Source organism: Microcaecilia unicolor, chromosome 10 (assembly GCF_901765095.1).
Source record: "Microcaecilia unicolor chromosome 10, aMicUni1.1, whole genome shotgun sequence".
NCBI classification, from domain to species: Eukaryota; Metazoa; Chordata; class Amphibia; order Gymnophiona; family Siphonopidae; genus Microcaecilia; species Microcaecilia unicolor.
The window spans coordinates 84,482,722-84,510,326 of record NC_044040.1 but is presented as its reverse complement, the minus strand read 5'-3'; the positions used below and the strand labels follow the sequence as shown (position 1 = coordinate 84,510,326).

The window sequence follows — 27,605 nt, the reverse complement described above, 5'->3', positions numbered from 1 at the left end:
TCCTTTGTCATCAGCAGCAGATGAATCCATTTCGAATGGGTTGTGTCCACCTACCAGCAGGGGGAGATAGAGAACACTGAAAACCATAGTGCCTCTAGGACGGCTAGCTCCATCTGCCTCTCAGTATTTCTCTATCTCCCAGCAGGGTTGGATGCAGCTTGTTCAGCTCCTTCAAGTTTCAGCTGGGGTGGCTCCTGTGCTTTGCCAGTTGTAGCAGGGGTGTTGTGGCTAAGTGGAGCCCACTTTAAAGGCACATAGGTTCGCCCTTTCCCTGCCTTACCCTCCCCCTGGGGTGGATGCAGGCATATAGGTTCACCCTTTCCCTGCCTTTCCCACCCCCCCGTGTTGATGCAGGCATATAGGTTTGCCCTTTCCCTGCCTTTCCCACCCTCTTCTGCCTCCGGAGTGCCTCTGTAGCTGTTTGCCTCCAACTTTCCTCACAGTGCAAAAAAAAAACCCCAAAAACAAAATGCGCTTTTCAGCGCTGCTATTTTTGAGGCTTTTCCTGACTGTACAGCGTGACCGGAGCTCATGGACTTGGTCCTTTGAGGTAAGAGCAGTACTCAGCTCCTCCAGGGAGAGCCCGCGGATGGCGTTCCGATCAGGGTGATTTTGGCGCGAAGCCGCCATTTTTCGGCAATGGCTGCTGAGGGAGTTAAGCAGTGTTCCTGTTGTGGCAAGCGCAGATCAGCAGCGGGACTCTGTAAAACATGCTGTTTAGACGGTAGAGCCAGTACGAGCATGGCGAGCGATGATTCTTCCCGCTCGATGGAGCTGGCAGCGGGCGCCATCTTGGAAGCACCGCATGGCTCGACCCCCGCGGTTGCGGAGGAGTCTGAGAGCAGAGGGGCGCCTCGGGCCGAGGCTACCAGAGGAGCTCCGTTCCCCGTGGCTCCTAATTCGGAGACAGGAGGTCAGGGCGAGTTTTTCTCCCCCGAGATTGTGCTTATTTTACATAAAGCCTTCATGCTGAAAAGAGCTCTGCCGCAGGTGACTGACACTGCGTTGCTACCTGGTTCCCCTCCGACTGATGATAGCCCGGGGCTGATATCAGATGTTGATGCCCCTCAGCGTTGGATGCACTCTAAGCATAGACGGGTAAATTCCCTGTCGGAGAGTGGCGCACCCCCCTTCCCCCCCGTGGTCGGGCTGTGGGGACTCTGAGGGAATCTGGCAGGCCTTCGTGATCTGAGGAGCCAGAGGAAGGTGCCGGTTTGCCACTGGATCTGGATGATCCCACTGCGGTTCAGATTTTCCACCACGATGAGCTACCAGCACTTATCTCCGATGCCTTACAGGCCCTCTCTATTGATGACCCTGTTCAAGGCGAGACCTCCTCCGGTAATCCGAGGATGGCGAGTACTAAGAAGCCTGCTCGTGCCTTTCCTTTGCATGACTCCATCAAAGAGCTTATTTCTGCTCAATGGACTGACCCCGAGGGGCCCTTGAAAGTGCCAGGGCGATGGGCCATCTTTACCCTCTGAGTGAGGAGCACTTGGCCCATTTTGGGATACCTAAAGTGGATGCCTTAGTCACGGCAGTGACAAGAAAGACCACCCTCCTAGTAGAGGGAGGGGTCGCCCTGAAGGACATTCAGGACCGGCGGCTGGAATCAGTTCTAAAACGGTCCTTTGAGATTTCGGGTCTAGCCTTAAGGGCGTCTGTTTGCAGTTCTTATGCTGCTCAAGCCTGCCTCTCCTGGTTACAACAGGCAGTGGAACAGCCCGTGGATGGTGCGGAGTCCCTCGCTGAGGTTGCACCGTGCATGGAGTCGGCCTTGTCATTTTTAGCTGACGCCCTCTATGATCTGGTCAGAGCTTCGGCTAAACAGATGTCTGGGGCGATGTCCCCCCGCTGCCTTCTATGGCTAAGGCATTGGGCGGCTGACATGGCCTCTAAGCAAAGGCTAGTGAAGTTGCCCTTTTGGGGCCTTCTGTTATGAAGAGGAGAAGATTGTTAAAGACCTGGGAGATGCTAAACCCTAGCGGTTACCTGAGGACATGCCGCGGCCTTCTTCCAAGGGTCAGTTGGTTCCCTCCTCCTCCAGACCTCGCTTCCGTGAAGCTAGAAGGTATCACCTGGGGCACTCTGCTGGGTTTACTCAACGTGCCCGCTTTCAGCAGAGGAACTCCTTTCGCTCAGACAAACGCTCCGCAGCAGCAGGCTCAAGGCCAGGAGTTCAGGGCCGTCCTCCATAATGATGGGACGCCGGTCCACTCCTCCTTTACAGCTGTATGAGGACACCTTTCCCTCTTTCTCAAGGAGTGGACCAAGATTACCTCAGATCAGTGGGTCCTGGACCTGATCAGATAAGGTTACCGATTGGATTTTGGTGCCCCGGTGAGAGACGTGTATGTGAAGTCCCGATGCGGCACTGCCGTCAAACGGGCGGCGGTAGAGGAGACCTTACAAGTCTTGTTGCACCTTGGAGCGGTGATCCCTGTGCCTCCCGCCGAACACAGCTTCGGTCGTTACTCCATTTATTTTGTGGTGCCACGAAAAGGCGGGTCTTTTCGGCCCATTCTCGACTTAAAGGAAGTCAATGAGTCACTAAGAGTGCAGCATTTTCACATGGAAACCCTGCGCTCTGTCATTGCGGCGGTACAGCCAGGAGAATTCCTCACGTCTCTGGACCTAAAAGAAGCTTACTTGCACATTTCTATATGGCCCCCGCACCAACGGTTCCTCCAGTTTGCGGTGTTGTGAAATCATTTCCAGTTTCGGGCCTTGCCTTTTGGCCTCGCCACAGCTCCCAAAACCTTTTCCAAGGTAATGGTGGTAGTAGCTGCTTTTCTCAGGCGAGAGGGTATCCGGGTTCACCGTACCTCAACGACTGGCTCATCAGAGCGGACTCTGCAGAAGAGAATAGTCATGTAAGCCAGAGTGGTCTCAGTACTGCAATCTCTGGGCTGGGTCATCAATATACCCAAAAGTCACCTGACCCCCTCTCAATCTCTAGAATATTTTGGGGTCCGGTTCGACACGGCCTCGGGGTTTGTCTTTCTACCCGACCAAAGGCGGTGCAAGCTTTAGAATCAGGTCCGTCTGCTCCTGAGGATGCCTCGCCCGCGAACTTGGGACTTTATCCAGCTATCGGGGTCGATGACGGCCACCTTGGAAGTGGTGCCATGGGCGAGAGTGCACATGAGACCTCTGCAGATTGCCCTGCTTCAACGATGGTCTCCTATGTCCCAAGATTATCAACGCAGACTCACGTGGCTCCCTGTGGCCCAACTCAGTATGGAGTGGTGGCTCTCAGACAGCATGCTGTGGTGAGGAATGCCGCTAGCGCTTCCCGATTGGTGCCTGGTGGTAACGGATGCCAGCCTGAAGTGCTGGGGAGCACATTGCCAGGGAAGCTATGCCCAGGGTCTGTGGACACCCGAGGAAACGGGGTGGTCCATCAATTACTTGGAACTGAGAGCGATATTCCAGGCTCTTTCACATGACTCTGGAGGGACTGGCTGTCAGAGTTCTGTTGGACAACACGGCAGCAGTGGCCTACATAAATCGACAAGGCGGCACTCGGTGTCAAACACTGGCCGCAGAGGCCGCTCAGATATGCCACTGGGCCGAGCTACAACTGCAGCTTCTGTCAGCAGCTCACATAGCAGGTCAGAGCAACGTGCAAGCCGACTTTCTAAGCAGGTATCAAATCGACCCTGCAGAGTGGGAACTGGCAGACGAAGTGTTCCTTCAGATCTGTGCCAAATGGGGAACGCCCGTAGCGGATCTTATGGCCTCAAGCACAAATGCCAGTCCTTTTTCAGCAGACGGAGAGATTCTCACTCGGCGAGGTTGGATGCCTTGGCTCAACCCTGGCCCCTGGCCTCCTGTATGTGTTCCCTCCTTGGCCCTTAATAGGGCGACGACTCCTGCGAATTCGGCTGCATCAAGGAGTGATGATCCTCATTGCCACGGATTGGCCCAGGCAGCCGTGGTATGCGGACCTCTGGCAGATGCTGGTGGAGGCTCCCCTTCATTTGCCTCTGGTACCGAACCTGTTGACGCAGGGTCCGGTGACCATGGAGGATCCCTGCCGCTTTGGTCTTACGGCATGGCTATTGAGAGGGCGCAATTGAGAGACAAGGGCTATTCTATCAAGGTCATCTCCACTCTCTTGCAGGCCCGCAAGCGTTCCAATTCCGTTGCCTATGCTCGGATCTGGCGCCAGTTTGAGGCTTGGTGTGTTTCTAAAGCGATCACACCCATGCGGGCTTCTGCCTCGCTGATACTTGACTTTTTACAGGATGGTATACAAAAAGGCTTGGCCTATAATTCCCTGCGTGTTCAAGTGGCAGCCTTGGCATGTTTTGGGGGGAAGGTCGCTGGTCTCTCCCTGGCTGCGTGTCCAGACATTGCACGGTTTCTTAGAGGGGTGCTTCGGCTCTGGCCTCCCGTGCGGGCCCCTTGTCCAGCTTGGAACCTGGGGCTAGTATTAAAGGCTCTTCAGTGTTCGCTCTTCGAGCCGCTGAGGCGAGCTTCGGAGAAGGATGTGACTCTAAAGACAGTCTTTTTGGTGGACATTACATCGGCGAGACGGGTGTCTGAGCTCCAGGCACAGTCCTGTCGAGACCCATTTCTGCGATTCTCAGAGTTCGGAGTAACGGTACGTACTGTGCCTTCCTTCCTGCCTAAGGTGGTTTCAGCGTTTCACCTAAACCAGCCTATTTATCTGCCCTCCTTTACTAGGGAGGGGTTTCTGGAATCTTTTGGGCAGTTGCACCTTCTGGATGTGCGCAGGGCTCTGTTGCAGTATCTGCAGATGTCTAATGCTTTCAGGACCTCTGATCACCTTTTTGTATTGTTGTCAGGTCCTCGCAGAGGGTCTCCAGCGTCTAAAGCCACTATAGCCCGTTGGCTTAAGGAAGCCATTTTTTCTGCATATCTGCTATCTGGCCGGCCTCCGCCTGACACCTTTAAGGCACATTCCACAAGAGCGATTTCTTCCTCTTGGGTTGAGACGGGAGATATGTAATGCAGCTACTTGGGCTTCTAAGCTCTCTTTTGCCCGTCATTACAGGCTGGATGTGGCAGTCCAGGAGGGACGCGCTTTTTGGAACACAAGTGCTTGCGCATGGTGTGGCTTGTTCCCGCCCTATCTAGGGATTGTTTCGATACATCCCATTCGTAATGGATTCATCTGCTGCTGATGACAAGGAAGGGAAAATTAGGTTCTTACCTTGGTAATTTTCTTTCCTTTAGTCACAGCAGATGAATCCATGATCCCTCCCTGATTGACTCTGTTTTGTGTTCAGTTTTTCCTGCAGACATGTTCCCTCATTGGGAGAAGTTGGAAAACAGTCTTCAGGATTTCTGGTCTACTACAGGAGGTTGAGTTCATCCCTTCTTTGTGTTATTGCTCCTGTTCTGGGGCGTTCGTTCGCTGTGAGGAAAGTTCATGTTATGCTACTTTGCGGTTTAACACTGCTTTGGAAGCTTCAAAATACTGAGAGGCAGATGGAGCTAGCTGTCCTAGAGGCACTATGGTTTTCAGTGTTCTCTATCTCCTCCTGCTGGTAGGTGGACACAACCCATTCGTAATGGATTCATCTGCTGTGACTAAAGGAAAGAAATTTACCAAGGTAAGAACCTAATTTTCCCTTCCAGCTCTATTCTGAAAAGAGGACCAATGGTGATTTCAGTCAGGGCTGGTGCAATTGTGTTAGATACCTCAGGTGCATCTTCAGCCTTACCTCCCCCCGCCACATAAATAAAATTAGTTTATAAAGATGAATATTGGATAGTAATAGGAATTAAAATTCTGCATTTATACAACTGATTTATATGAAACTATAACAGGATATGTAAAAACATGGACTCCTGTTTACAAAGCCGGGCTTTGAATGGGCTGTATCGGCAATGCTGCATGGCAGCCGCTAGCATGGCTTTGTAAACAGGTGGGGATAGTACATTAATAGAGATGTTAAAACTCTCTTTTGAGGTAAATCTGTCATTTATTATGACACACGTTATAGCTATGTGCAGTATTATTTATTTATTTCACATGCTTGATATACTGCATGGGGTCTAGCCAAAGCTTCAGTGCAGTTTACTAAAACAAATTAAAAACTGTGCAATTCTGGTCGCTGCATCTCAAAAAGGATATAGTGGAATCAGAAAAGGTACAGAGAAGGGCAACGAAAATGATAAAGAGGGATGGTACGACTTCCCTATGAGGAAAGGCTGAAATGGCTTGGGCTCTTCAGCTTGGCGAAAAGACGGCTGAGGGGAGATATTATAGAGGTATATAAAATACTGAGTGGAGTTGAATGGGTAGACATTGCTTATTTACTTTTTCCAAAAATACTAGGACTAGGGGGCACTCAATGAAGCTACAAAGTAGTAAATTTAAAACAAATCGGAGAAAATATTTCTTCACTCAATGTGTAATTAAACTCTGGAATTCGTTGCCAGGGAATGTGGTAAAAGCAGTTTGCTCAGCGGGTTTTAAAAAAGGTTTGGCTAGCTTTCTAAAAGAAAAGTCCATAAGCCATTATTAAAATGGACTTGGGGAAAATCCACTGCTTATTTCTGGGATAAGCAGCATAAAATGTTCTGTACTGTTCTGGGATCTTGCCAGGTACTTGTGACCTGGATTGGCCACTATTGGAAACAGGATACTGGGCTTGATGGACTTTCGGCCTGTCCCAGTATGGCAGCCCGTATGTACATATGTAGGGTGTAGAAGAAAAAGAGAAATGGAAAAGAGAAAAAGAAGAAAAAGGGAGAAGGAATTTGGTGGGGGGGGGGGGGGGGGCGGGGAGACACCATTGAGTGAGAATGGGGGAGGGAAGGAGACAGAAAAGAGAGGGAGGAAATCAGAAAAATTGGGCAAAAGGGAAGGGTTTTGAATGAGGGTCAAATGCAGTTCTGAAAAGATGAGTTGTAAACATTTTATATTCTGTAAAGGTAGGCCTGTAAGAAGGGAGTTGCAATAGTCCAAATGAGAAATAGCCAGTGCATGTATAAGTGGACGTAAAAATGTGGCAGGAAGCATGGAGCGGACAGACCAAAGGCGATGAAGAGCAAAAAAGGAAGCACAAAGTATTATAGTGACAACCAAAACATTTGTGAGAAGTGGAACTGATTTGATTTATAAACCGTTTTGATTGTACCACAGAAAGGTGGTATATTAAATATGCAGGTACTTTTTCTGTCTATAGCAGACTCACAATCTAAGTTTTATACCTGGGGCAAAAGAGGATTAAGTAACTTAACCCTGTGTCACAAGGAGCTGCAGTGGGAACTGAATCCAATTTGAAATTGACTATATACACAGCTGTGCATCATTCCTCCAATATCTGTGCACACTGCCCAGCAAGCTGCATAGATCCCAATACAAATAGTATTCAGATCCCATCTTGCAACGGTAGACTACTTTGTGCTAGCTCTGCAAGCCAGTGGCCTAGCCCCGGGGGGGGGGGGGGGGGGGGGGGATGCCTCAGGGGCCTGGGGCTCCCCACACTTCAGGCTTAGGCCCCCTCCGACATTGTGGCAGCCAATACGTGACTGGCAGGGGTGCTCAAGCCCCGCCAGCTGAAGAGTTTTACCGCCGGATCCCTGCCTGAGCAACAGGAAGTCTGCAAGCGGTGCTCTAGCTCCTGATTTTGGCACTTCCGCACATGCTCAGTTTAAGCTGAGTGTGTGGAAGTGCTGATGTAAGAGGCTGGAGCAGCCTGCTTTCCTGCTTCTCAGACAGCACGTGCAGGGCTCTAGCATCCCCACCAGCAAAGGTCTGATCGGGGTGGAGGGTTGGGACTGAGAGGAAATGCTTGACTCCCTGCTGTCTCATCTCTTCTTGTGAGTAAATTAATGGAAACACTGCTAAAACAGAGTTGGATTGAGGTAGATCATTGGTACTTAGGTTTCAGTAAAGCCTTTGTCATGTTTACACATGGGCAACTTATAAGTATATTGAGCGCCCTTACTATGGACACCAATGGCTGACTGGATTAGAAGCTGATTGGAAGGAGACAACGGGTACTGGTGAACAGAAATCATGCTGAGGATATGGGCATTACAAGTGGTATGCCACAGGGATCGATCCATGGTTCAGTTCTTTTTAACGTTTTTGTAAGCAATATTGCGGAAGAGTTGCCTATCTGTGGATGGTACAAAAATCTGTAATATTGTAGATTCTGTGGAAGGTAGGGATCTAGCAAAACTGGAAGAACGGTCTAGAAATTGGCAGCTAAAATTTAGTGTTAAAAAATAGAGGATCATTTATTAGGCTGCGAAATTCTAAGGGAGCAGTACAGTATTTAATTTATTTCATTTATAATCTGCCTATTGTATTACTACTTTGTTTATGGTGCTAGTACAGATCAGAGAGAAACGGTAGAAGCAGAGGAAAGAAAGGTGGAGAGAATTAGAGAGACAGACCTCGTTTCTCTGGAGATGGCTGTGTAAATAATGGTTCTGGGGTAGGAATAGCTCACAGGTAAAAGTGGTGCACATAGCAATAGCATTCAACTGCTTACATCACAGAAAAGAAATTAAAGAAAACCTTGTTTCCTTCTTTAACCAAATCCTGCCACATACTTCATGGATGGGAGTAGATAGCTAAACCAAGATATTCCTTAGTCTCAGGAAGGCAGGTTGGTCCGTAGAAGTAGAAATGGTTGCTAGGAAACCTGAACCTTAAATTGCACATATTTATCTTAATCTGCACCCCTGTTCTTCAATACGTTCTGCCTGAATAATACAGTACATTTAGTGTCTCTTATAAAGCTTTGTGCTATTAGCTTTTAAGAAATTAAAAAAAGCTATGCTCAGCATTTTCTAAAACTGAATCCTGTTGCTTATTTCAGGATGTTGAAAAAGAAAGAGAGAGCCTCCCTTACCTTAGTAAGGAAGAAGCCAGAGAGAAGATCCAGAACTACAATTTGTCCATCACAGACAAATTAAAGATGACCTTGGTAAGAGTTATGTAAATCTATTATTTTTCTTAAATAAAAAAAAACTAGTATAGAAAGATTCTCTCTCTCTCTCTCTCTCTCTCTCTCTCTCTCTCTCTCTCTCTCTCTCTCTCTCTCTCTGTATCTCTGTATCTATCTATATAAAATACACTTTGGCCCATCAGTGATGTCTGTTGAGTCCTGCAATGTTTGACTGGTGGCCATGAGAGATTGGAGGTGGATCAAGTGGATTGACTGACTACCATTAAATGCTGCTTGGATGAGGGACTTGAACCCACCTGCTTTGAGAAAACTGATGATATTGGAGGCCTATGGAGGTTTAATGAAAATCACGATGATGGTAGAGCCTGCATCTATAAATCTGTTATCATTAATACATCCAAGGAGAAGATGTGCTTCAGTGACTTCCCCATTCCTGATGACTACCCAAATTACATGCACAATGCCAAAATAATGGACTATTTCCGGATGTACGCAAAGCACTTTGATCTTCTGAAACACATACAGTTCAAGACTACTGTGTGTAGCATCAAAAAGTGTCCAGATTTTTCCAGCAGCGGCCAGTGGGATGTCATTACAGAAAAGGATGGAAAGCAGGAGTCAGCCATCTTTGATGGCATTCTAGTTTGCAGTGGTCATCATACCTTCCATCATTTACCACTGCACACTTTTCCAGGGATAGACAAGTTCAAAGGTCGGTATTACCACAGCCAGGATTACAAGCATCCATTTGAATTTGAGGGGAAACTGATCATTGTGATTGGCATTGAGAACTCTGGAGGGGATTTGGCAGTTGAACTGAGTGCATTCGCTAAGCAGGTCTTTCTTAGCACTAGGCGGGGTGCCTGGATCGTGAATCGTGTTTCTGACGAGGGCTTCCCTCTTGATGTGGTACTGTTTAGTTGGTTCAAGTCTCTAATCAAATAGCTCATGCCTGTATCTATGCTGAACAGCTGGGCAGAGAATAAAATGAATGCACGGTTTAACCATGACAACTATGGTTTAAAGCCCTGCCACAGAATTATTAGCCAGCACCCAACAATCAATGATGACCTACCAAACCGTATCATAGCTGGTAAAATCCTGATAAAACCCTGATAAAATGTGAAGATGTTTACTGAAACTGCAGCCATCTTCGAAGATGGCACCATGGAGGAGAACATTGATGCTGTCTTCTTTGCCACAGGATACAGCTTCTCTTTTCCATTCTTTGATGACCCTTCCTTAACAGTTCACAACAATAAGACCCCCTGAATAAATTTGTCTTCCCTACTGACCTGGAAAAGGTGACAGTGGCTTTCATTGGTCTTATCCAGCCTGTTGGTGCCATCATGCCCATATCTGAACTTCAGTCTCGCTGGGCTACTCAAGTTTTTAAAGGTCTGATCAAGTTGCCCTTAATGTGCTCGGTTTTTTCCTATCATTGGTGCAGAGCATAGCGGAAGACGGATTGCTCAATTAACGGTCTTTTTCAAGACCATTTTTAATATCCTGTCTGCAGATCTTTTAATTGGGACATTTTCTCCAGCAGTGAGATTTTTTGTTCATAACTGATGATAATCTCAAATCACTGTTTATCTCAATTATCAAGACTCCTGATGTAGGCCATTTGGCCGAAACACAACGTTGTGTCGAGTCATTTTAGTTATTCTCTATGTATAATTGATTTATTATTTGCTGTATGCTATTAAACGTTATATTTCATTTTAATTTTGACTTGGTTTCAGTCTTTGGATAGCCTGGCTCATATTCCCACCTTTTTTTATTTTCATTGCCCTTAATGTATGACATGAAGGTTGATATTGCCAAGAAGAAATGGAGAAACGTAACTGTAAGCCATCACTACAAGTCTCAACTGAACTAAAAAATGTAAACCAATATCAAATGTCAACCAGAATGTAATCTGTAAGCCACTTTGAATTGAAACTTGTTTTTACATAACAGTGGGATACAAGAATGCATAAATAAATAATTCCTTGTCATCAGCAACAGATGAATCCATTAACTGATGGGTTGTATCCGTCTACCAGCAGGTGGAGATAGAGAACACTGAAAAACCATAGTGCCTCTTTGACGGCTAGCCCCAACTGCCTTCAGTATTTCTCTATCTCCCAGTAGGTGTGGACATAGCTTGATCAGCTCCTGGATTTCAGACTGCCTGGGTGGTTCCTATGCTTTTCCAGTTGAGCCAGGGGTGTTGTGGCTGGTGGTGCCCACTTTAAAGGCATATAGGTTCGCCCTTTCCCTGCCTTACCCATTCCTCCTGCCTCCTGGAGTCCCTCTGTTGCTGCCTGCCTCCAACTTTCCTCACAGCATTTAAAAAAAAAAAAGAGCGTGCTTTCGTGGCTATTATGAGGCTTTTTTCAGTGATTCTGGTTCTGTGCAGCTTGACCGGAGCTCGTTGACTCGCTCCTCTGAGGTGAGAGTGGTGCCCAGCTCCTCCGGGGAGGTCCCAGGGACGCCGTTCCAATCGGGGTAAGTTTTGGTGCGAAGCCGCCATTTTATTGCTATATTCCCGTCCTGTCAGACGATGGCTGCTGAAGGAGTTAAGCACTGCTCCCATTGTGGTAAACGCAGATCAGCAGCGGGGCTGTGTAAAACGTGCTCCTTAGACGCTCATGCTAGCATGAGCATGGCGAGCGACGTTTCTTCCCGCTTGATGGAGCTGGCAGTGGGCGCCATTGTGGAAGCGCCGCATGCCTCGACCCTCACGGTTGCAGAGGAGTCTGAGTGCAGGGGGACGCCTCGTTTAGAGGCTGCCAGAGGAGCGCCTATATCCGTTTCTCCTAATTCGGAGGCGGAGGGTCAGGGTGAGTTTTTCTCCCCTGAGTTTGTGCTTTTAATGCATAAGGCTTTGATGCTGAAAAGAGCTCTGCCGCAGGTGTCTGACACTGCGTTGCCTCCTGGCTTCCCTCCGGGTGTTGATGCCCTGGGGATGGCTTCAGAGGTTATTTCCTCCCCTGAGCGTTAGAAACACGCTAAACATAGACGGGTAAATTCCCCGTCTGAAAGTGGTGCATATCCTTTTTCCTCCCCGTGGTCGGGCTGTGGAGAGTCTGAGGGATCTGGCAGGCCCTCAGGGACAGATGATCCAGAGGAGGGTGCCTGTTTGCCACTGGATTTGGATGATCCCAATGCTGTCCGGATTTTCCACCGCAACAAGCTGCCAGCTCTCATTACTGACGCCTTGCAGGCCCTCTCGATTGATGATTCTGCTGAAGGCAAGGCCTCCTCTGTTAATCTTGGGATGGCGAGTACTAAGAAGCCTACTCGGGCCTTTCCGGTGCATGACTCCATCCAAGAGCTTATTTCTGCTCAATGGTCTGACCCCGATGGGCCTTTGAAAGTGGCCAGGGCTATGGGTCAGCTTTACCCTATGCGTGAGGAGCACTTGGCCCCTTTGGGGATGCATTGGTCATGGCAGTGACAAAAAAGACCACTCTCCCAGTAGAGGGAGGGGTCGCTTTGAAAGACTTGCAGGACCGGTGGCTGGAGTCCGCGCTGAAGCGGTCCTTTGAAATTGCGGGCCTTGCCTTGAGGGCGTCTATTTGCAGTTCCTATGCAGCCCGGGTATGTCTTTCCTGGCTACAGCAGGCAGTGGAACAGCCCGCCGATGGTGCGGGCCCCCTTTCTGAGGTTGCCCCGCGGATGGAGTCAGCCCTGTCGTTTTTGGATGATGCCCTTTATGATCTGGTCAGAGCTTCGGCTAAACAAATGTCTGTGGCGGTGTCCGCCCGCCACCTTCTTTGGCTGCGGCATTGGACGGCTGACATGGCTTCTAAGCAAAGGCTGGTGAGGCTACCCTTTTGGGGCCTCCTGCTATTTGGAGAGGAATTGGAGAAGATTGTGAAAGACCTGGGGGAATCTAAACCCCAGCGGTTACCTGAGGATAGGTCAAGGCCTTCTTCCAAGGGTTCTGTGTTTCCCTCCTCTTCCAGACCTCGCTTCCATGAAGCTCGCAGGTATCGCCCGGGGCGCTCTGCTAGGTTTTTTCAACGTGCCCGTTTTCAGCAGAGGAACTCCTTTCGCTCGGACAAATGTTCCGCAGGGGCCGGTTCAAGGCCAGGAATTCAGGGGCGTCCTCCACAATGATGGGACGCCGGTCCACTCCTCCTTGCCTGCAATAGGACATCTTTCCCACTTTCTAGAGGAGTGGACCAAGATTACCTCAGATCAGTGGGTCCTGGACCTGATCAGAGAAGGTTACCGACTGGAATTCGGTGCCCTGGTGAGAGACGTGTTTGTGGAGTCCTGATGCGGCACTGCCGTAAAGCGGGCGGCGGTAGAGGAGACCTTACAAGTCTTGCTGCACCTCGGAGCGGTGATCCCGGTGCCTCCTGCCGAATGCGGCTGTGGCCGCTATTCCATTAATTTTGTCATGCCTCGAAAAGGTGGGTCTTTCAGACTGATCCTCGACTTACGAAGAGTCAACGAGGCTCTCAGAGAACGTCATTTTTGCATGGAAACCCTGTGCTCCGTCATTGTGGTGGTACAGCCAGGAGAGTTTCTCACGTCTCTGGACCTAAAAGAAGCTTATTTGCACATTCCTATCTGGCCTCCACACCAGCGGTTCCTCCACTTTGCGGTGTTGGGAAAGCATTTCAAGTTTCAGGCCTTGCCTTTCGGCCTAGCCACAGCTCCCCGTACCTTTTCCAAGGTAATGGTGGTCGTAGCTGCCTGTCTCAGGCGAGAGGGTATCAGAGTTCACCCTTATCTCTACGACTGGCTCATCAGAGCGGATTCGGCAACCGAGAGTCGTCTTGCCACAGCCAGAGTGGTGGCGGTCCTGCATGCGCTAGGCTGGGTGGTCAATATACCCAAATGTCACCTGACCCCCTCTCAGTCTCTCGAGTATTTGGGGGTCCGGTTCGACACGGCATTGGGGTTTGTCTTTCTCCCCGACCAAAGGTGGTGCAAGCTTCAGAATCAGGTCCGTCTGCTTCTGCGGATGCCTTGCCCGCGAGCTTGGGACTTTGTCCAGCTGCTGGGGTCGATGACGGCCACCTTGGAGGTGGTGCCTTGGGTGAGAGCGCATATGAGGCCTCTGCAGATTGTCCTGCTTCAACAGTGGTCTCCGATGTCCCAGGAATATCAACACAGACTAACGTTGCTCCCTGCGGCCCGGCTCAGTATGGAGTGGTGGCTCTCCGACAGGATGCTGCGCCAAGGAATGCCTCTTGCGCTTCCTTCTTGGTGCCTGGTGATGCCAGCCTTCTAGGCTGGGGAGCGCATTGCCAGGGAAGCTATGCTCAGGGTCTGTGGACACCCGTGGAAGCGGGGTGGTCCATCAGTCGCTTGGAACTGAGAGCGATATTCCAGGCTCTTATGGCCTTTCAAAAGACTCTGAAGGGGCTTGCTGTCCGGGTTCTGTCAGAGAACACGACAGCGGTGGCATACATAAATCGTCAGGGAGGCACTCAGTGCAGGGCCCTGGCCGTGGAGGCCGCCCAGATTTGCCACTGTCCCGAGCTACACCTGCAGCTTCTGTCGGCAGCTCACATAGCAGGTCAGAGCAATGTGCAAGCCGATTTTCTCAGCAGGCATCAAATCGACCCGGCGGAATGGGAACTGGCAGATGAAGTTTTTTTTCAGATTTGTGCCAAATGGGGGACTCCCGGAATGGATCTAATGGCGTCAAGTGCAAACGCTAAGGTACCTCGCTTTTTCAGCAGAAGGAGAGATCCTCACTCGGCGGGGTTGGATGTTCTGGCTCAACCCTGGCCCTCGGAGCTCCTGTATGTGTTCCCTCCTTGGCCCCTGATAGGGCGAGTCCTACTGCGGATTCGACAGCACCGAGGTCTGGTGACTCTCATCGCTCCAGATTGGCCAAGGCGTCTGTGGTATGCGGATCTCCGCCGGATGTTGGTGGACACTACGGTGTCGAACCTGTTGGTTCAGGGTCCGGTGTCTATGGAGGATCCCTGCCGATTTGGTCTTACGGCCTGGCTATTGAGAGGGCGCAATTGAGAGACAAGGGCTACTCTAATAAGGTCATCTCCACTCTCTTGCAGGCCTGCAAGCGGTCCACCTCCGCAGCTTATGCTCGGATCTGGCGCAAATTCGAGGCGTGGGGTGTTTCAAAGGCGATCACACCCACGCAGGCTACAGTCTCGACAGTGCTGCACTTTTTGCAGGAGGGCTTACAAAAAGGCCTGGCTTACAATTCCCTGTGGGTGCAAGTGGCAGCATTATGCTATTGAGGGAAAGTCTCTGGCTTGTCCCTTGCTGCTCATCCGGACATTGCCCGATTTCTCGGAGGGGTGCTTAGGCTCCGTCCTCCTGTCCGGTGGCCCTGTCCGGCCTGCAACCTGGGGCTGGTGTTAAAGGCTCTTCAGTGTTCACCCTTCGAGCCGCTTAAGCGAGCTTCGGAGAAGGATGTGACTCTCAAGACAGTCTTTTTGGTGGCCATGACGTCGGCTAGACGCGTGTCTGAGCTGCAGTCGCTGTCCTGTCAGGACCCTTTTCTGCAATTCTCGGAGTCCGGAGTAACGGTACGTACAGTGCCTTCCTTCCTGCCTAAGGTGGTTTCAGTGTTTCACCTGAACCAGCCCATTTTTCTTCCTTCCTTTTCTAGGGAAGAGTTCCCGGACTCCTTTGGGCAGTTGCATCTTCTGGATGTCCACAGGGTGCTGTTGCAGTATCTACAGATGTCAAATGACTTCAGGACTTCTGATCACCTTTTTGTCTTGTTGTCAGGTCCTCGGCGTGGAGGCCCGGCATCTAAGGCCACTATAGCCCATTGGCTCAAGGAAGTCATTTTTGCTGCGTATCTGCTTTAAGGTCGGTCTCCGCCTGAAGCATTTAAGGCGCATTCCACGAGAGCCATTTCCTCCTCGTGGGCTGAAACGGGTGCACTCTGTCTTCAAGAGATCTGTATGCAGCTTCTTGGGCTTCTCAGCTCTCTTTTGCCCGGCATTACAGGCTGGATGTTGCAGCGAAGCAGGACGCTGTTTTTGGAGATCAAGTATTGGCTCGTGGTGTGGCCTGTTCCCACCCTAAGTAGGGATTGCTTTTGTACATCCCATCAGTTAATGGATTCATCTGCTGCTGATGACCAGGAAGGGAAAATTAGGATCTTACCTTGGTAATTTTCTTTCCTTTAGTCACAGCAGATGAATCCATGATCCCTCTGTCTGACTTGTTTTTTGTTCAGATCTTTCATGCAGATATAAATCTCATTGGGAGAAGTTGGAAACAGTTATCAGAATTTCTACATGATGTTCTACTACAGGAGGTTGAGATCGTCCCTCCTTTGATGCTCCTGTTCTGGGGCGATTGTTCACTATGAGGAAAGTTTATGTGATTATACCTTGATGGTTCACTCTGCTTTGGAAATCTCAAATACTGAAGGCAGTTGGGGCTAGCCGTCCAAGAGGTACTATGGTTTTTCAGTGTTCTCTATCTCCACCTGCTGGTAGGTGGATACAACCCATCAGTTAATGGATTCATCTGCTGTGACTAAAGGAAAGAAAATTACCAAGGTAAGAACCTAATTTTCCCATAAGGTTCACATTCAGGGTAATAGTGTCACAATAGAGGGAGGATGCCAACAATAGTGGTGGCCTAGTGGTTAGAGCACCGGTCTCGCAATCCAGAGGTGGCGGGTTAAATCCCACTGCTTCTCCTTGTGATCTTGGGCAAGTCACTTAACCCTCCATTTCCTCAGGTACAAACACCCATAGGAGTATATGGGTGTCTAGCATTAGCACGTGCTAATTTTTAGCGTGCGTTAAAAAGTTAGCATGCCTACAGCACGGTTTAGTAAACAGCCCATAATTTGGTCTGTAACCAGGCCCCCCATAATTTGGATGAATAAAGGATTGAAGGCTACTGCTGTCTAGTTCGTAGCGTCTGCAAGGCTTCCTTTAATATTTTTAGGGATGGGCGTTAAAATGATCTCACCCCATTCTTTTGGAAACACTTCTGATAACTTAGAATTAAACCACTCTAATAGTGTGTCTTAAAAAAAAAAACCTTCACACCTAAGACTGGTCCACTCAGGAGACCAATCTTCACATCAGTCTCTTGTGCCTCAAGATTATTTTTGTATTTTTTTTGTATGGCAGTTCAAATTGATATAAATGGATTTTTTTGTATGGGAGTCTCAATCTTCTGTATCCTTTCTAAATGGATAATTTCTCATTACCTGTCTTTCACTTAATTGTAGAGTGATAGTATAGAAAACCTGACATTTTGTGATGGTTGTTTAAAGGTAGTTCAGCTTTGCTTCCCAGTGAAAACATAGCTCTGTATTTCCTGACATCTTTTTGATAGAATCCTGACATTATTTGTAAATGAGTATGTAAAAGCTATTAAACTGGATCTCACAGCCTTTTAATTGAACTTGTCTGAACTCCATCTGAGAGCTAAAGCATTTTGATTTCTAAAATATTATATCCAGTTATGCATACTAAGACACACTATTATGAGCCTTTCATCCATTTTTAGGTTTCTTTTTATCATAAATGAGTTGTTTGATTATATTACCTCTTACATCCAAACAAAAGCTCAAGGATGTGTCATAGGTACTGGTAACAAATTGCCAAGACTTTATGGTCCCAAGAAGTGCACAAGGCATTGAGCAGCCTTGGTTTTCAGAGACTTATTCCTAGAATCTTCATTTAAGTCTCACTGTCATACATGTAGAACTTCTGTATGTTGTTTATGGCTACAGGTATAAATTGCTAATTATGAATATTTTTCTTTGGTAGAATTCCAATGGGATTTACACTGGCTTCATTAAAGTTCAAATGGAACTAAGCAGACCTATTACTGTACGAACTCCTGCAAATTCAAGAATCCATTCTTACAATAACAACGAGGCATTTTACCTTCCTAAAGGCTGCATGAACACACTTCACATCAGCAGCACTAACACTTGTCGTGAAGTTATTGAAGCCCTGCTGAAGAAGTTCTTGGTCACTGATAATCCTGCCAAGTTTGCACTTTATAAACGCTGCCAGAAGGAAGACCAAGGTATTATTCATGTTTCATTCTGTGTGGGATGGGTTTGTCTGTATTAAATGTTTGTCAGTTTAAATAAGATACTGAGCTGCCATTCTGCTAATTTTGAAAAAAAAATAATTATAATACTATCTTCTTATTTTATGATTCAAACTGGTTGACTTCATTAGAAGTGTACCATGAGTCACATAAAATAACTCTTCATGTCAGTATGACAGAATACATTTCAAAAATAATTTAATGAAGATATTTGATCCCATCACTGTTCATAACTCCAGTGTTTTGTTGCGATTATATGATACTGTTCAAAGCATTCCCTTATTTTAACTCATGAAAAGATGGCCGACTGGTAAGACGCACTGTGGGGAGCTCCGCTGTGAATCGGTCCAGGGGTCGATTCCCCAGTGCTCCCGCCGTGGTGCGATTTCCCCCCCCCCCCCCCCCCCCCCCCCCCCCCCCCCCCCCCCCAGAACAGCCAGAAGCACGGACCGACGCCCGCTGCCCAGGGTTTGCCGACTTCGGTAGCCGCGTCGCGGACGGGTCCAGATTCAGCCCTCCATTGCTGCGGGGGCCCAAGCTGTGAGATGGCCGCATGCTGTCGTCCGCCGGGCGCCGAATTCGCCGAGTCCGTGGACGAGTCCGGGTCGGCCACCGTGCTCCCCGGCAGGAACTGCCCGGGACCGTATCGGTTGAGAGCACCGTGTGACCCGGGTGAGTCGGAGCGCGCTCACCCGCGGCCTTGTGGTGCGCACCCGACCTCGTGGCGCGGCCCGACCCGACCCAGCGATCCAAGAGGCCCACCGCACCACTGCGGCGCTCCCGGTCCCGGGGGCCCGACGCCCACACTGCCCGTCCTCCCGCGGCCTGCCCCTATCGCGGTGCCGAGTCCTCAGAGTTAGGGCAGTCGTGGCGGAGCACTGTGCTTCGGCGGGGCAGACTTCCACGCGCCTTGCTGCTCTGCTGCTTTGTAGGCACCGAGTGTAGCTGCCCAGCTGCTCCAGCCTGCCCCAGTCCACCCTCCCCAGCTTCTCCCTGCTTGCTTGCTCCAGTTCACCGGCTCCAGCTTTCCCCCTGCTGTTTCCAGTTCATCTGCTAGTGTGTTCCAGTCCGCCGATCCGGCTTTCCCCCTGCGTGTTCCAGTCCATCGACTCCAGTGTGCTCCAGTCTCCGTCCCAGTCCGCCGATCCGGCTTTCCCCCTGCGTGTTCCAGTCCATCGACTCCAGTGTGCTCCAGTCTCCGTCCCAGTCCGCCTGATCCAGCTTCTCCCTGCTTGCTCCAATCCATCTTCTCCAGCGTCTCCCAGCTCGTTTCAGTCCTCCCGATCCAAGCCTGTTCCAGTCCGCCGATCCAGCTTACCTCCAGCTTGTTCCAGTCCATCGTCTCCAGTGTGGTCCAGTCCGCCTGATCCAGACTCTCCAATCCATCTGCTCCAGCGTGCTCCAGCGTGTTCCAGTCCTCCTGTTCCCAGCTTGTTCCAGTCTGCCGATCCAGCTTACCCCCTGCTTGTTCCAGTCCACCGGCTCCAGTGTGTTTCAGCCTGCTCCAGTCCGTCTATTCCAACTTGTTCCAGTTCATCTGCTCCAGCCTTCCCCAGCATGTTCTAACTTGTTGTTCCAGCCTGCCCCAGCTTGTTCCAGTCCATCCATCCCAGCCAACCCAGCTTGTTCCATCCGTTCCTGCATGACCCGCTTGTGCCAGTCCGTCTGTTCCAGAGTGTTCCAATCCATCCATCTCAGCGTATCCTGTTACTCTGTCGTCTTCTGGTCCAGCTCGTCACAGTCCATCTGTTCCTGTCCGTCTGCTCATCCTGACACAGTCCATCTATTCCTTCTTGTTCCGGTTTGTTCCAGCTTGCTACGACTTGTTCCAGCTTGCTCCTGTCCATCTACCCCAGCTTGTTTCTGACCGCTTGTTCCAGCTGCTACCCGCCTGCCTGTTAACACATCGAGTAGCCTGCCTGCTTGCGAGCCTCTCAGCCATTGACTTACCTACCTGCCTGCTAGCTTGTCAGCCACTGACTTACCTACTCGCCAGTCCAAAACCCAGCTTTCCAGCTCTATCTGCTTAACACCTCAGTCACCTCAGTCACTACATAGTCACCTGCCACACCTCAGTCACTACTTATGGTCCCTGTCCACGTTCTCTTCCTTGCCCTGTCCCTTCCTAATCTTCTTTCCCCCCCACTCCCACTGTGTACCACTAGAACTCGCTGCCCTCCCGCCCTGCCCGCCACGGCAATACCCCATTCACCCTCATCCCCCTCCACCTCACCATCCCTCCTGTCTCCCGCCTCCTTCCTAGCTCTTAACCTTCAACACTTCCTTCCTGCCATTAACCCATCCCCATTCCTCCTAAGTACATCTCGTCTTCGTCGCCTTCGCCACCCGACCTCCCCCACCCTCCTCCGCATTCTCCTGCTCCTCCTCCTGCTATCCGCGGGAGACATTAACCCTAATCCAGGTCCCCCTCACCTGTCCCCGTCCTATCCATGCAAACGATTCCGAGATGTCTCCAATCTCTTCTCTATTCCCCTCTTCCCTCCCCTTCTCATGCGCCTTGTGGAATGCTCACTCAGTCTGTAACAAACTGCCCTTCACCCACGATCTCTTCATCTTTCGCTCCCTTCAACTGCTCGCCCTAACCGAAACCTGGATCTTCCCGGAAGACTTGGCCTCAGTCGCGGCCCTCTGCCATGGAGGTTATCTCTTCTCCCACACTCCCCGCCCAGTTGGCCGCGGTGGAGGCGTTGGGCTACTACTCTCGCCCTCCTGTAGTTTCCAACCCCTCCCCCTACCGCAGTCTCACTGCTTCTCATCCTTTGAAGCCCACTCCATCCGGCTATTCTACCCGCTGCCACTCAGAGTCGCAGTCATCTACCGCCCCCTGATAAATCCTTCTCTTCCTTCCTCACCGACTTTGATGCTTGGCTCTCCGTCTTTCTTGAACCCTTATCTCCGTCCCTCATTCTCTGAGACTTTAACATACACGTTGATGACCCATCTGACTCTAACGCTTCTAAGTTCCTCACCCTAGCATCCTCCTTCAACCTCCAGCTATGCTCCGCCACCCCCACTCACCGTGACGGCCATTATCTTGACCTAGTCCTCTCCTCCTCCAGCTCACCCTCCAACTTCCACGCTTCTGCTCTCCCTCTCTCCGATCATCACCTGATCACATTCACACTTCTTCACCCCCCCCCCCCCGCCCCGTCCAACTTTAACCACCACCTCCAGGAATCTCCAAGCTATTGACCCCCCCCCCCACTTTATCCGCTAGTATCTCTAATCTCCTCCCCTCCATCATGTCCTCCGAGACTGCAGACAAAGCGGTCTCCGCTTACAATGCCGCTCTCTCCTCTGCTTTGGACACCCTCGCTCCATCCACCTCCCGTCCCACAAAGCGTACTAATCCCCAGCCCTGGCTGACCCCTTGCATCCGTTACCTTTGCTCCTGCACCCGATCTGCTGAACGCCTCTGGAGGAAATCTCGTACCCATTCAGACTTCCTTCACTACAAATTCATGCTATCCTCCTTCCATTCCTCCCTATTCCTTGCAAAACAGGACTATTAAACCCAATTGACCAACCCTCTCAGCTCCAACCCTCATCGTCTCTTCACCACCCTTAACTCCCTCCTCAAAGTGTCCCCCGCTCCCACCCCCTCTCGCTCTCTCCTCAATCACTGGCTGACTACTTCCCGACAAGGTACAAAAGATCAACCTTGAGTTCACTACCAAGTCACCACCTCCTTTTCAGCCTGTAGCCCTAACCAATAACCAACCAACCATGGCCTCTTTCTCCTCCTTTTCTGAGATCTCCGAGGATGAAACCTCCCGCCTTCTTTCCTCCTTAGTGGTCTGGAGAGCCAGAAGAAGGTGCAGGATTGCCACCGGATCCAGATAATCCTTCCGCGGTGAGGATTTTCCACCACGATGAGCTTCCAGCGCTTATTACTGATGCCTTGCAGGTCCTCTCTATATAGGACCCTGGGAGTATTGAGACCTCCTCCGGTAATCCGAGGATGGCAAGTACTAAGAAGCCTGCTCAAGCCTTTCCTTTGCATGACTCCATCCAAGAGCTTATCACGGCTCAATGGGCTGACCCCGAGGGGCCTTTGAAAGTCGCCAGGGCTATGGGGCAATTATACCTTCTAAGTGAGGAGCATTTGGCGTGCCTAGCAGTACCTAAAGTGGATGCCCTGGTCACGGCTATGACAAAGAAAACTACCCTCCCAGTGGAAGGAGGAGTTGCCCTAAAGGACATGCAGGACCGTCGCCTGGAGGCAGCTATGAAACGGTCCTTTGAAATTTCAGGCCTATCCTTACGGGCATCTGCATGCAGCTGCTACGCTGCCCGAGCCTGCCTTGCTTGGTTACAACAGGCAGTGGAACACCCCGGAGATGGAGCAGAGCCCCTTTCGGAGGTGGCACCGCAGATGGAGTCGGCTTTGTCATTTTTGGCTGACGCCCTTTATGATCTGGTCAGAGCTTCAGCTAAACAGATGGCTGTAGCGGTGGCGGCTCGCTGTCTTTTGTGGCTTCGGCATTGGGCAGCTGACATGGCCTCTAAGCAAAGGTTGGTGAAGTTGCCCTTTCAAGGCCTTCTCCTGTTTGGTGAGGAATTGGAGAAAATTGTGAAAAGCCTGGGGGATGCCAAACCCCCAGCGCTTACCCGAGGATAGGCCGCAGCCTTCTTCCAAGGGTCAGGCGGTTCCCTCCTCTTACAGACCTCGCTTCTGTGAAGCTAGAAGGTACCGCCCGAGGCGTTCTGCTGTGTTCACTTCACGTGCCCGTTTTCAGCAGAGGAACTCCTTTCGCTCGGACACACGTTCCGCAGCAGCAGGCTCAAGACCTGGAGTTCAAGGGCGACCCTCTCAATGATGGTGCGCCGGCCCCCTCCTCGATTCCTGTGATAGGAGGACGACTTTCCCTCTTTCTCGAGGAGTGGTCCAAGATTACCTCAGATCAGTGAATTGGACCTGATCAGAGAAGGCTACAGAATAAAATTCAATGCCCCGATAAGAGACGTGATTGTGGAGTCCCGATGCGGTTCTGCCGCCAAACGGGCGGCAGTAGAGGACACCTTGCAAGGCTTGATTCATATAGGGGTGGTTTCCCCTGTGCCTCCCGCGAATGCGGCTCTGGCCGTTACTCCATTTACTTCGTGGTGCCGCGAAAAGGAGGGTCTTTTCGGCTTATCCTAGACTTAAAAGAAGTCAACAAGTCTCTGAACGTGCGGCATTTTCACATGGAAACCCTGCACTGCGTCATAGCGGTGGTACAACCAGGAGAGTTTCTCATGTCTCTGGACCTGAAAGAAGCTTACTTGCACATACCAATTTGGCCCCCGCACCAGAGGTTTCTGCGTTTTGCGGTGATGGGAAAACATTTCCAGTTTCGGGCCTTGCCTTTTGGCCTTGCCACAGCTCCCCGAACCTTTTCCAAGGTAATGGTGGTAGTAGCTGCTTTTCTCAGGCGAGAGGGTACCCGGATTCACCCGTACCTAGACGACTGGCTCATCAGAGCAGACTCTGTAGAAGAGAGTCATCAGGTTACAGCCAGAGTGGTCTCAGTACTGCAATCTCTGGGCTGGGTCGTCAATATAGCCAAAAGTCACCTGACCCCCTCTCAGTCTCTAGAATATTTGGGGGTCCGGTTCGACACAGCCTCGGGGATGGTCTTCCTACCCGAGCAAAGGCGGTGCAAGCTTCAGAACCAGGTCCGTCTGCTCCTGAGGATGCCTCGCCCGTGAGCTTGGGACATAGTCCAGCTGTTGGGGTCGGCGACGGCCACTTTGGAAGTGGTGCCTTTGGCGAGAGCGCACCTGAGACCTCTGCAGTGGTCCCTGCTTCAACGGTGGTCTCCAATATCTCAGGATTATCTATGCAGACTCACGTGGCTCCCTGCGGCCCGGCTCAGTATGGAATGGTGGCTCTCAGACAGCATGCTGCGGCGAGGAATGCCGCTAGCGCTCCCCGATTGGTGCCTGGTGGTAACACATGCCAGCCTGAAGGGCTGGGGTGCACATTGCCGGGGAAGGCATGCCCAGGGTCTTTGGACACCCAAGGAGTCGGAGTGGTCCATCAATCGCTTGGAGTTGAAAGCGATTTTCCAGGCGCTTCTGACCTTTCAATTGACCCTGGAAGGATTGGCTGTCAGAGTTATGTCGGACAACACAACAGCAGTGGCCTTCATACATCGCCAAGGAGGCTCTCAATGCATAGCACTAGCAGCGCAGGCCGCGTAGATTTGCCACTGGGCCGAGCTTCATCTGCAGTTTCTGTCAGCAGCTCATATTGCAGGTCAGAGCAACGTGCAAGCCAATTATCTGAGCAGGAATCAGATCGACCCAGCGGAGTGGGAACTTGCAGACGAAGTATTCCTGCAGATATTTGCCAAATGGGGAAAGCCCGTAATGGATCTGATGGCATCAAGCACAAATGCCAAAGTCTCGTGCTTCTACAAGAGCAGACGGAGAGATCCTCGCTCTGCAGGGTTGGATGCCTTGGCTCAACCCTGGCCTCAGGGCCTCCTGTATGTGTTCCCTCCGTGGCCCTTGATAGGGCGAGTACTCCTGCGGATTCGGCTCCACCAAGGAGAGGTGGTTCTCATTGCCCCGGATTGGCCCAGGAGGCGTAGTATGCGGACCTCCAGCGGATGCTGGTAGAGGATCCCCTGCTGTTACCTCTGGTACAGAACCTGTTGTCACAGGGCCCGGTGACCATGGAGGACGCCTGTCGCTTTGGTCTTACAGCATGGCTATTAAGAAGGTGCAATTGAGAGACAAGGGATATTCCAGTAAAGTCATTTCCACTCTCCTACAGGCCCGCAAGCGTTCCACTTCCGTGGCTTATGCCAGGATTTGGCGTCAATTTGAGGCTTGGTGTGCTTCTAAAACGATTACACACATGCGGGCTTCTGTCTCGCCGATACTTGACTTTTTGCAGGATGGTTTACAAAAAGGCTTGGCCTATAATTCCCTGCGTGTTCAAGTGGCAGCCTTAGCATGTTTTTGAGGGAAGGTCGCTGGCCTCTCTCTGCCTGCTTGCCCGGATGTGACACAGTTTCTTAGAGGGGTGCTTCGGCTCCATCCTCCCGTGCGGGCTCCGTGTCCGGCCTGGAACCTGGGGTTAGTTTTAAAGGCCCTTCAGTGTTCGCCCTTCGAGCCGCTTAGGCGAGCTTCGGAGAAGGATATGACCTTAAAGACGGTCTTTTTGGTGGCTGTGACATCGGTGAGACGGGTATCTGAGCTCCAGGCGCTGTCCTGTCGAGACCCATTTCTGCAATTCTCAGAGTCCGGAGTAATGGTACGTACGGTGCCTTCCTTCATGCCTAAGGTGGTTTCAGCATTTCACCTAAATCAGGGCTCTGTTGCAATATCTGCGCATGTCAAATGCCTTCAGGACCTCTGACCATCTTTTTGTTCTTTTGTCAGGTCCGCGCAGAGGGTCTCCAGCGTCTAAGGCCACTATAGCCTGTTGTCTCAAAGAAGCTATCTTTTCAGCATATCTGCTATCTGGCCGGCCTCCGCCTGAAGCCTTTAAGGCACATTCCACAAGAGCGATTTCCTCTTCTTGGGCTGAAACTGGAGCACTCTCTCTTCAAGAGATATATATTGCAGCTACTTGGGCTTCTAAGCTCTCGTTTGCCCGACATTACAGGCTGGATGTGGCTGCCAGGAGAGACGCGCATTTTGGAGCACAAGTGCTGGCGCGTGGTGTGGCTTGTTCCCACTCTATCTAGGGATCCCACTCGTAATGGATTCATCTGCTTGATGACAAAGAAGGGAAAATTAGGTTCTTACCTTGGTAATTTTCTTTCCTTTAGTCATAGCAGATGAATCCATGAGCCCTCCCTCAGTGGTTCATTATGTGATTTATGCTACTTTTATGTTCAGTTTTTCCTGTAGATACGTTCCCTCATTGGGAGAAGTTGGAAAATAGTCTTCAGGATTTCTGTTCAGTTACAGGAGGATGAGTTCATTCCCTCCTTTGAATTATAGCTCCAGTTTTGGGGCATTCATCCGCTGTGAGGAAAGTTCATGTTATTATGCTTTGCAGTGTAACACTGCTTTGGAAGCTTCAAATATTGAAGAGGCAGATGGAGCTAGCTGGCCATGAGGCACTAAGGTTTTTCAGTGCTCTCTATCTCCCCCTGCTGGTTGATGGACATAACCCACTTGTAATGGATTCATCTGCTATGACTAAAGTAAAGAAAATTACCAAGGTAAGAACCTAATTTTCCCATGGAGGGGGGAGGGAGCACAAGGAGTTGCAAATGAAGGCTTACAGTATCGTAATCTCAGTAAAGGATCAGCTATTGGTTCTCAAACTATTATAAGAACATAAGAATAGCCATGCTGGGTCAGACCAATGGTCCATCTAGCCCAGTATCCTGCTTCCAGCAGTGGCCAATCCATGTCACAAGTACCTGGCAGAAACCCAATTAGTAGCATCATTCTATGCTACCATTCCCAGGGCAAGCAGTGGCTTCCCCCATGCCCATCTCATTATAGCATATATAGACTTTTCCTCCAGGAACTTGTCAAAACCTTTTTTTCAACCCAGATACGCAAGCCACCGTTACCACATCCTCTGGCAATGCATTCCAGAGCTTAACTCTTCTTTGAGTAAAAAAAAATACTACTACTACTATTTAACATTTCTAGAGCGCTACAAAGTGTACGCAGCGCTGTACAAACACAGAAGAAAGACAGTCCCTGCTCAAAGAGCTTACAATCTAATAGACAAAAAGTAAAGCATTTAAATTTAAAATATTTAAGCAGTCAAGCACAAGAGAACAGTCACAGAAGGACTGAAGATGGTTGAAGGGTGGTCAGTGGTGATTAGGTGTAACTCTGGTTGGAGTAGTGGGAAGGTGATGAAGAATAAAGGGGTTAGGTAAAGTATGATGTTTGATAGGAGGTTATATAAGACATGTCACTCAGGGGTGGGGTGGGTAAGGGGTAAGGTGGCCGGGACTAAGTCTAAAGCAGAGAAGGTATTCTGCTGCAGCCTACTGTGAGTGGAAAATCTCTCTGAAGCTGCTGCGATAGTTGTTGAGTTTTTTCTCTCCCGAAGAGATCCAAGCCACACCCACGAAGTTCAAACTGGTCGTGGGGAGGGTGAGAGGGAGAAATTGCAGTGCTTATGAAAAGAAGAGCTCATTTGATAGACGATTACTATAGGATGTCATTTCTGAGGCGCAGGCTAATCAAGCAGAGAAGGTATTCTCTGCAGCCGATCTGTGAGATGGAAAATGCTCTCTGAAGCTGCTGCTATAAGTTGTTAGTTTCTCTCTCTGAAAGAGATCCAAGCCACACCCAACGAAGTGTCAAAAACTGTCAGTGGGGGAGGGTGAGGGGAGGAAATGGCAGTGCTTGATGAAAAAGAGAGCTCAGTTTGATAGGAGATATACTATAGGATGTCATTCTGAGGCCAGGCTAAGTCTAAAGCAGGAGAAGGTATTCTCTGCAGCCTATCTGTGAGATGGAAAATATTTCCTCCTATTTGTTTTAAAAGTATTTCCATGGAATTTCATTGTTTGTCCCCTGGTTTTTGTACTTTTTGAATGAATGAAAAATCGATTTACCCCACTTCTCACCACTCAGGATTTTGTAGACCTAAATCATATCCCCCTGCAGCCGTTTCTTTTCCAAGATGAAGAGTTCTAACCTCTTTAGCCTTTCCTCATATGGAAGCAGTTCCATCCACTCTGTCAT

At 50.1% G+C, this 27,605-nt stretch overlaps 1 protein-coding gene and 1 pseudogene across 2 annotated transcripts in view; both read left to right on the top strand.

The window, feature by feature from the left end:
- RASSF3 (Ras association domain family member 3) overlaps positions 1 to 27,605 on the top strand; it is a 180,600-nt gene that overhangs the window by 123,190 nt on the left and 29,805 nt on the right. For both annotated transcript variants that reach the window (XR_003943545.1, XM_030216006.1), the window contains exons 2-3: positions 8,814 to 8,921; positions 17,633 to 17,897. Coding sequence is in view for 1 of the 2 variants with exons in the window: in XM_030216006.1 (XP_030071866.1) it covers positions 8,814 to 8,921; positions 17,633 to 17,897 (373 nt within the window). In the remaining variant the exon portion in view is untranslated. The remainder of the gene's footprint in view (positions 1 to 8,813; positions 8,922 to 17,632; positions 17,898 to 27,605) is intronic.
- Positions 9,088 to 10,785, top strand: LOC115478510 (annotated as a pseudogene).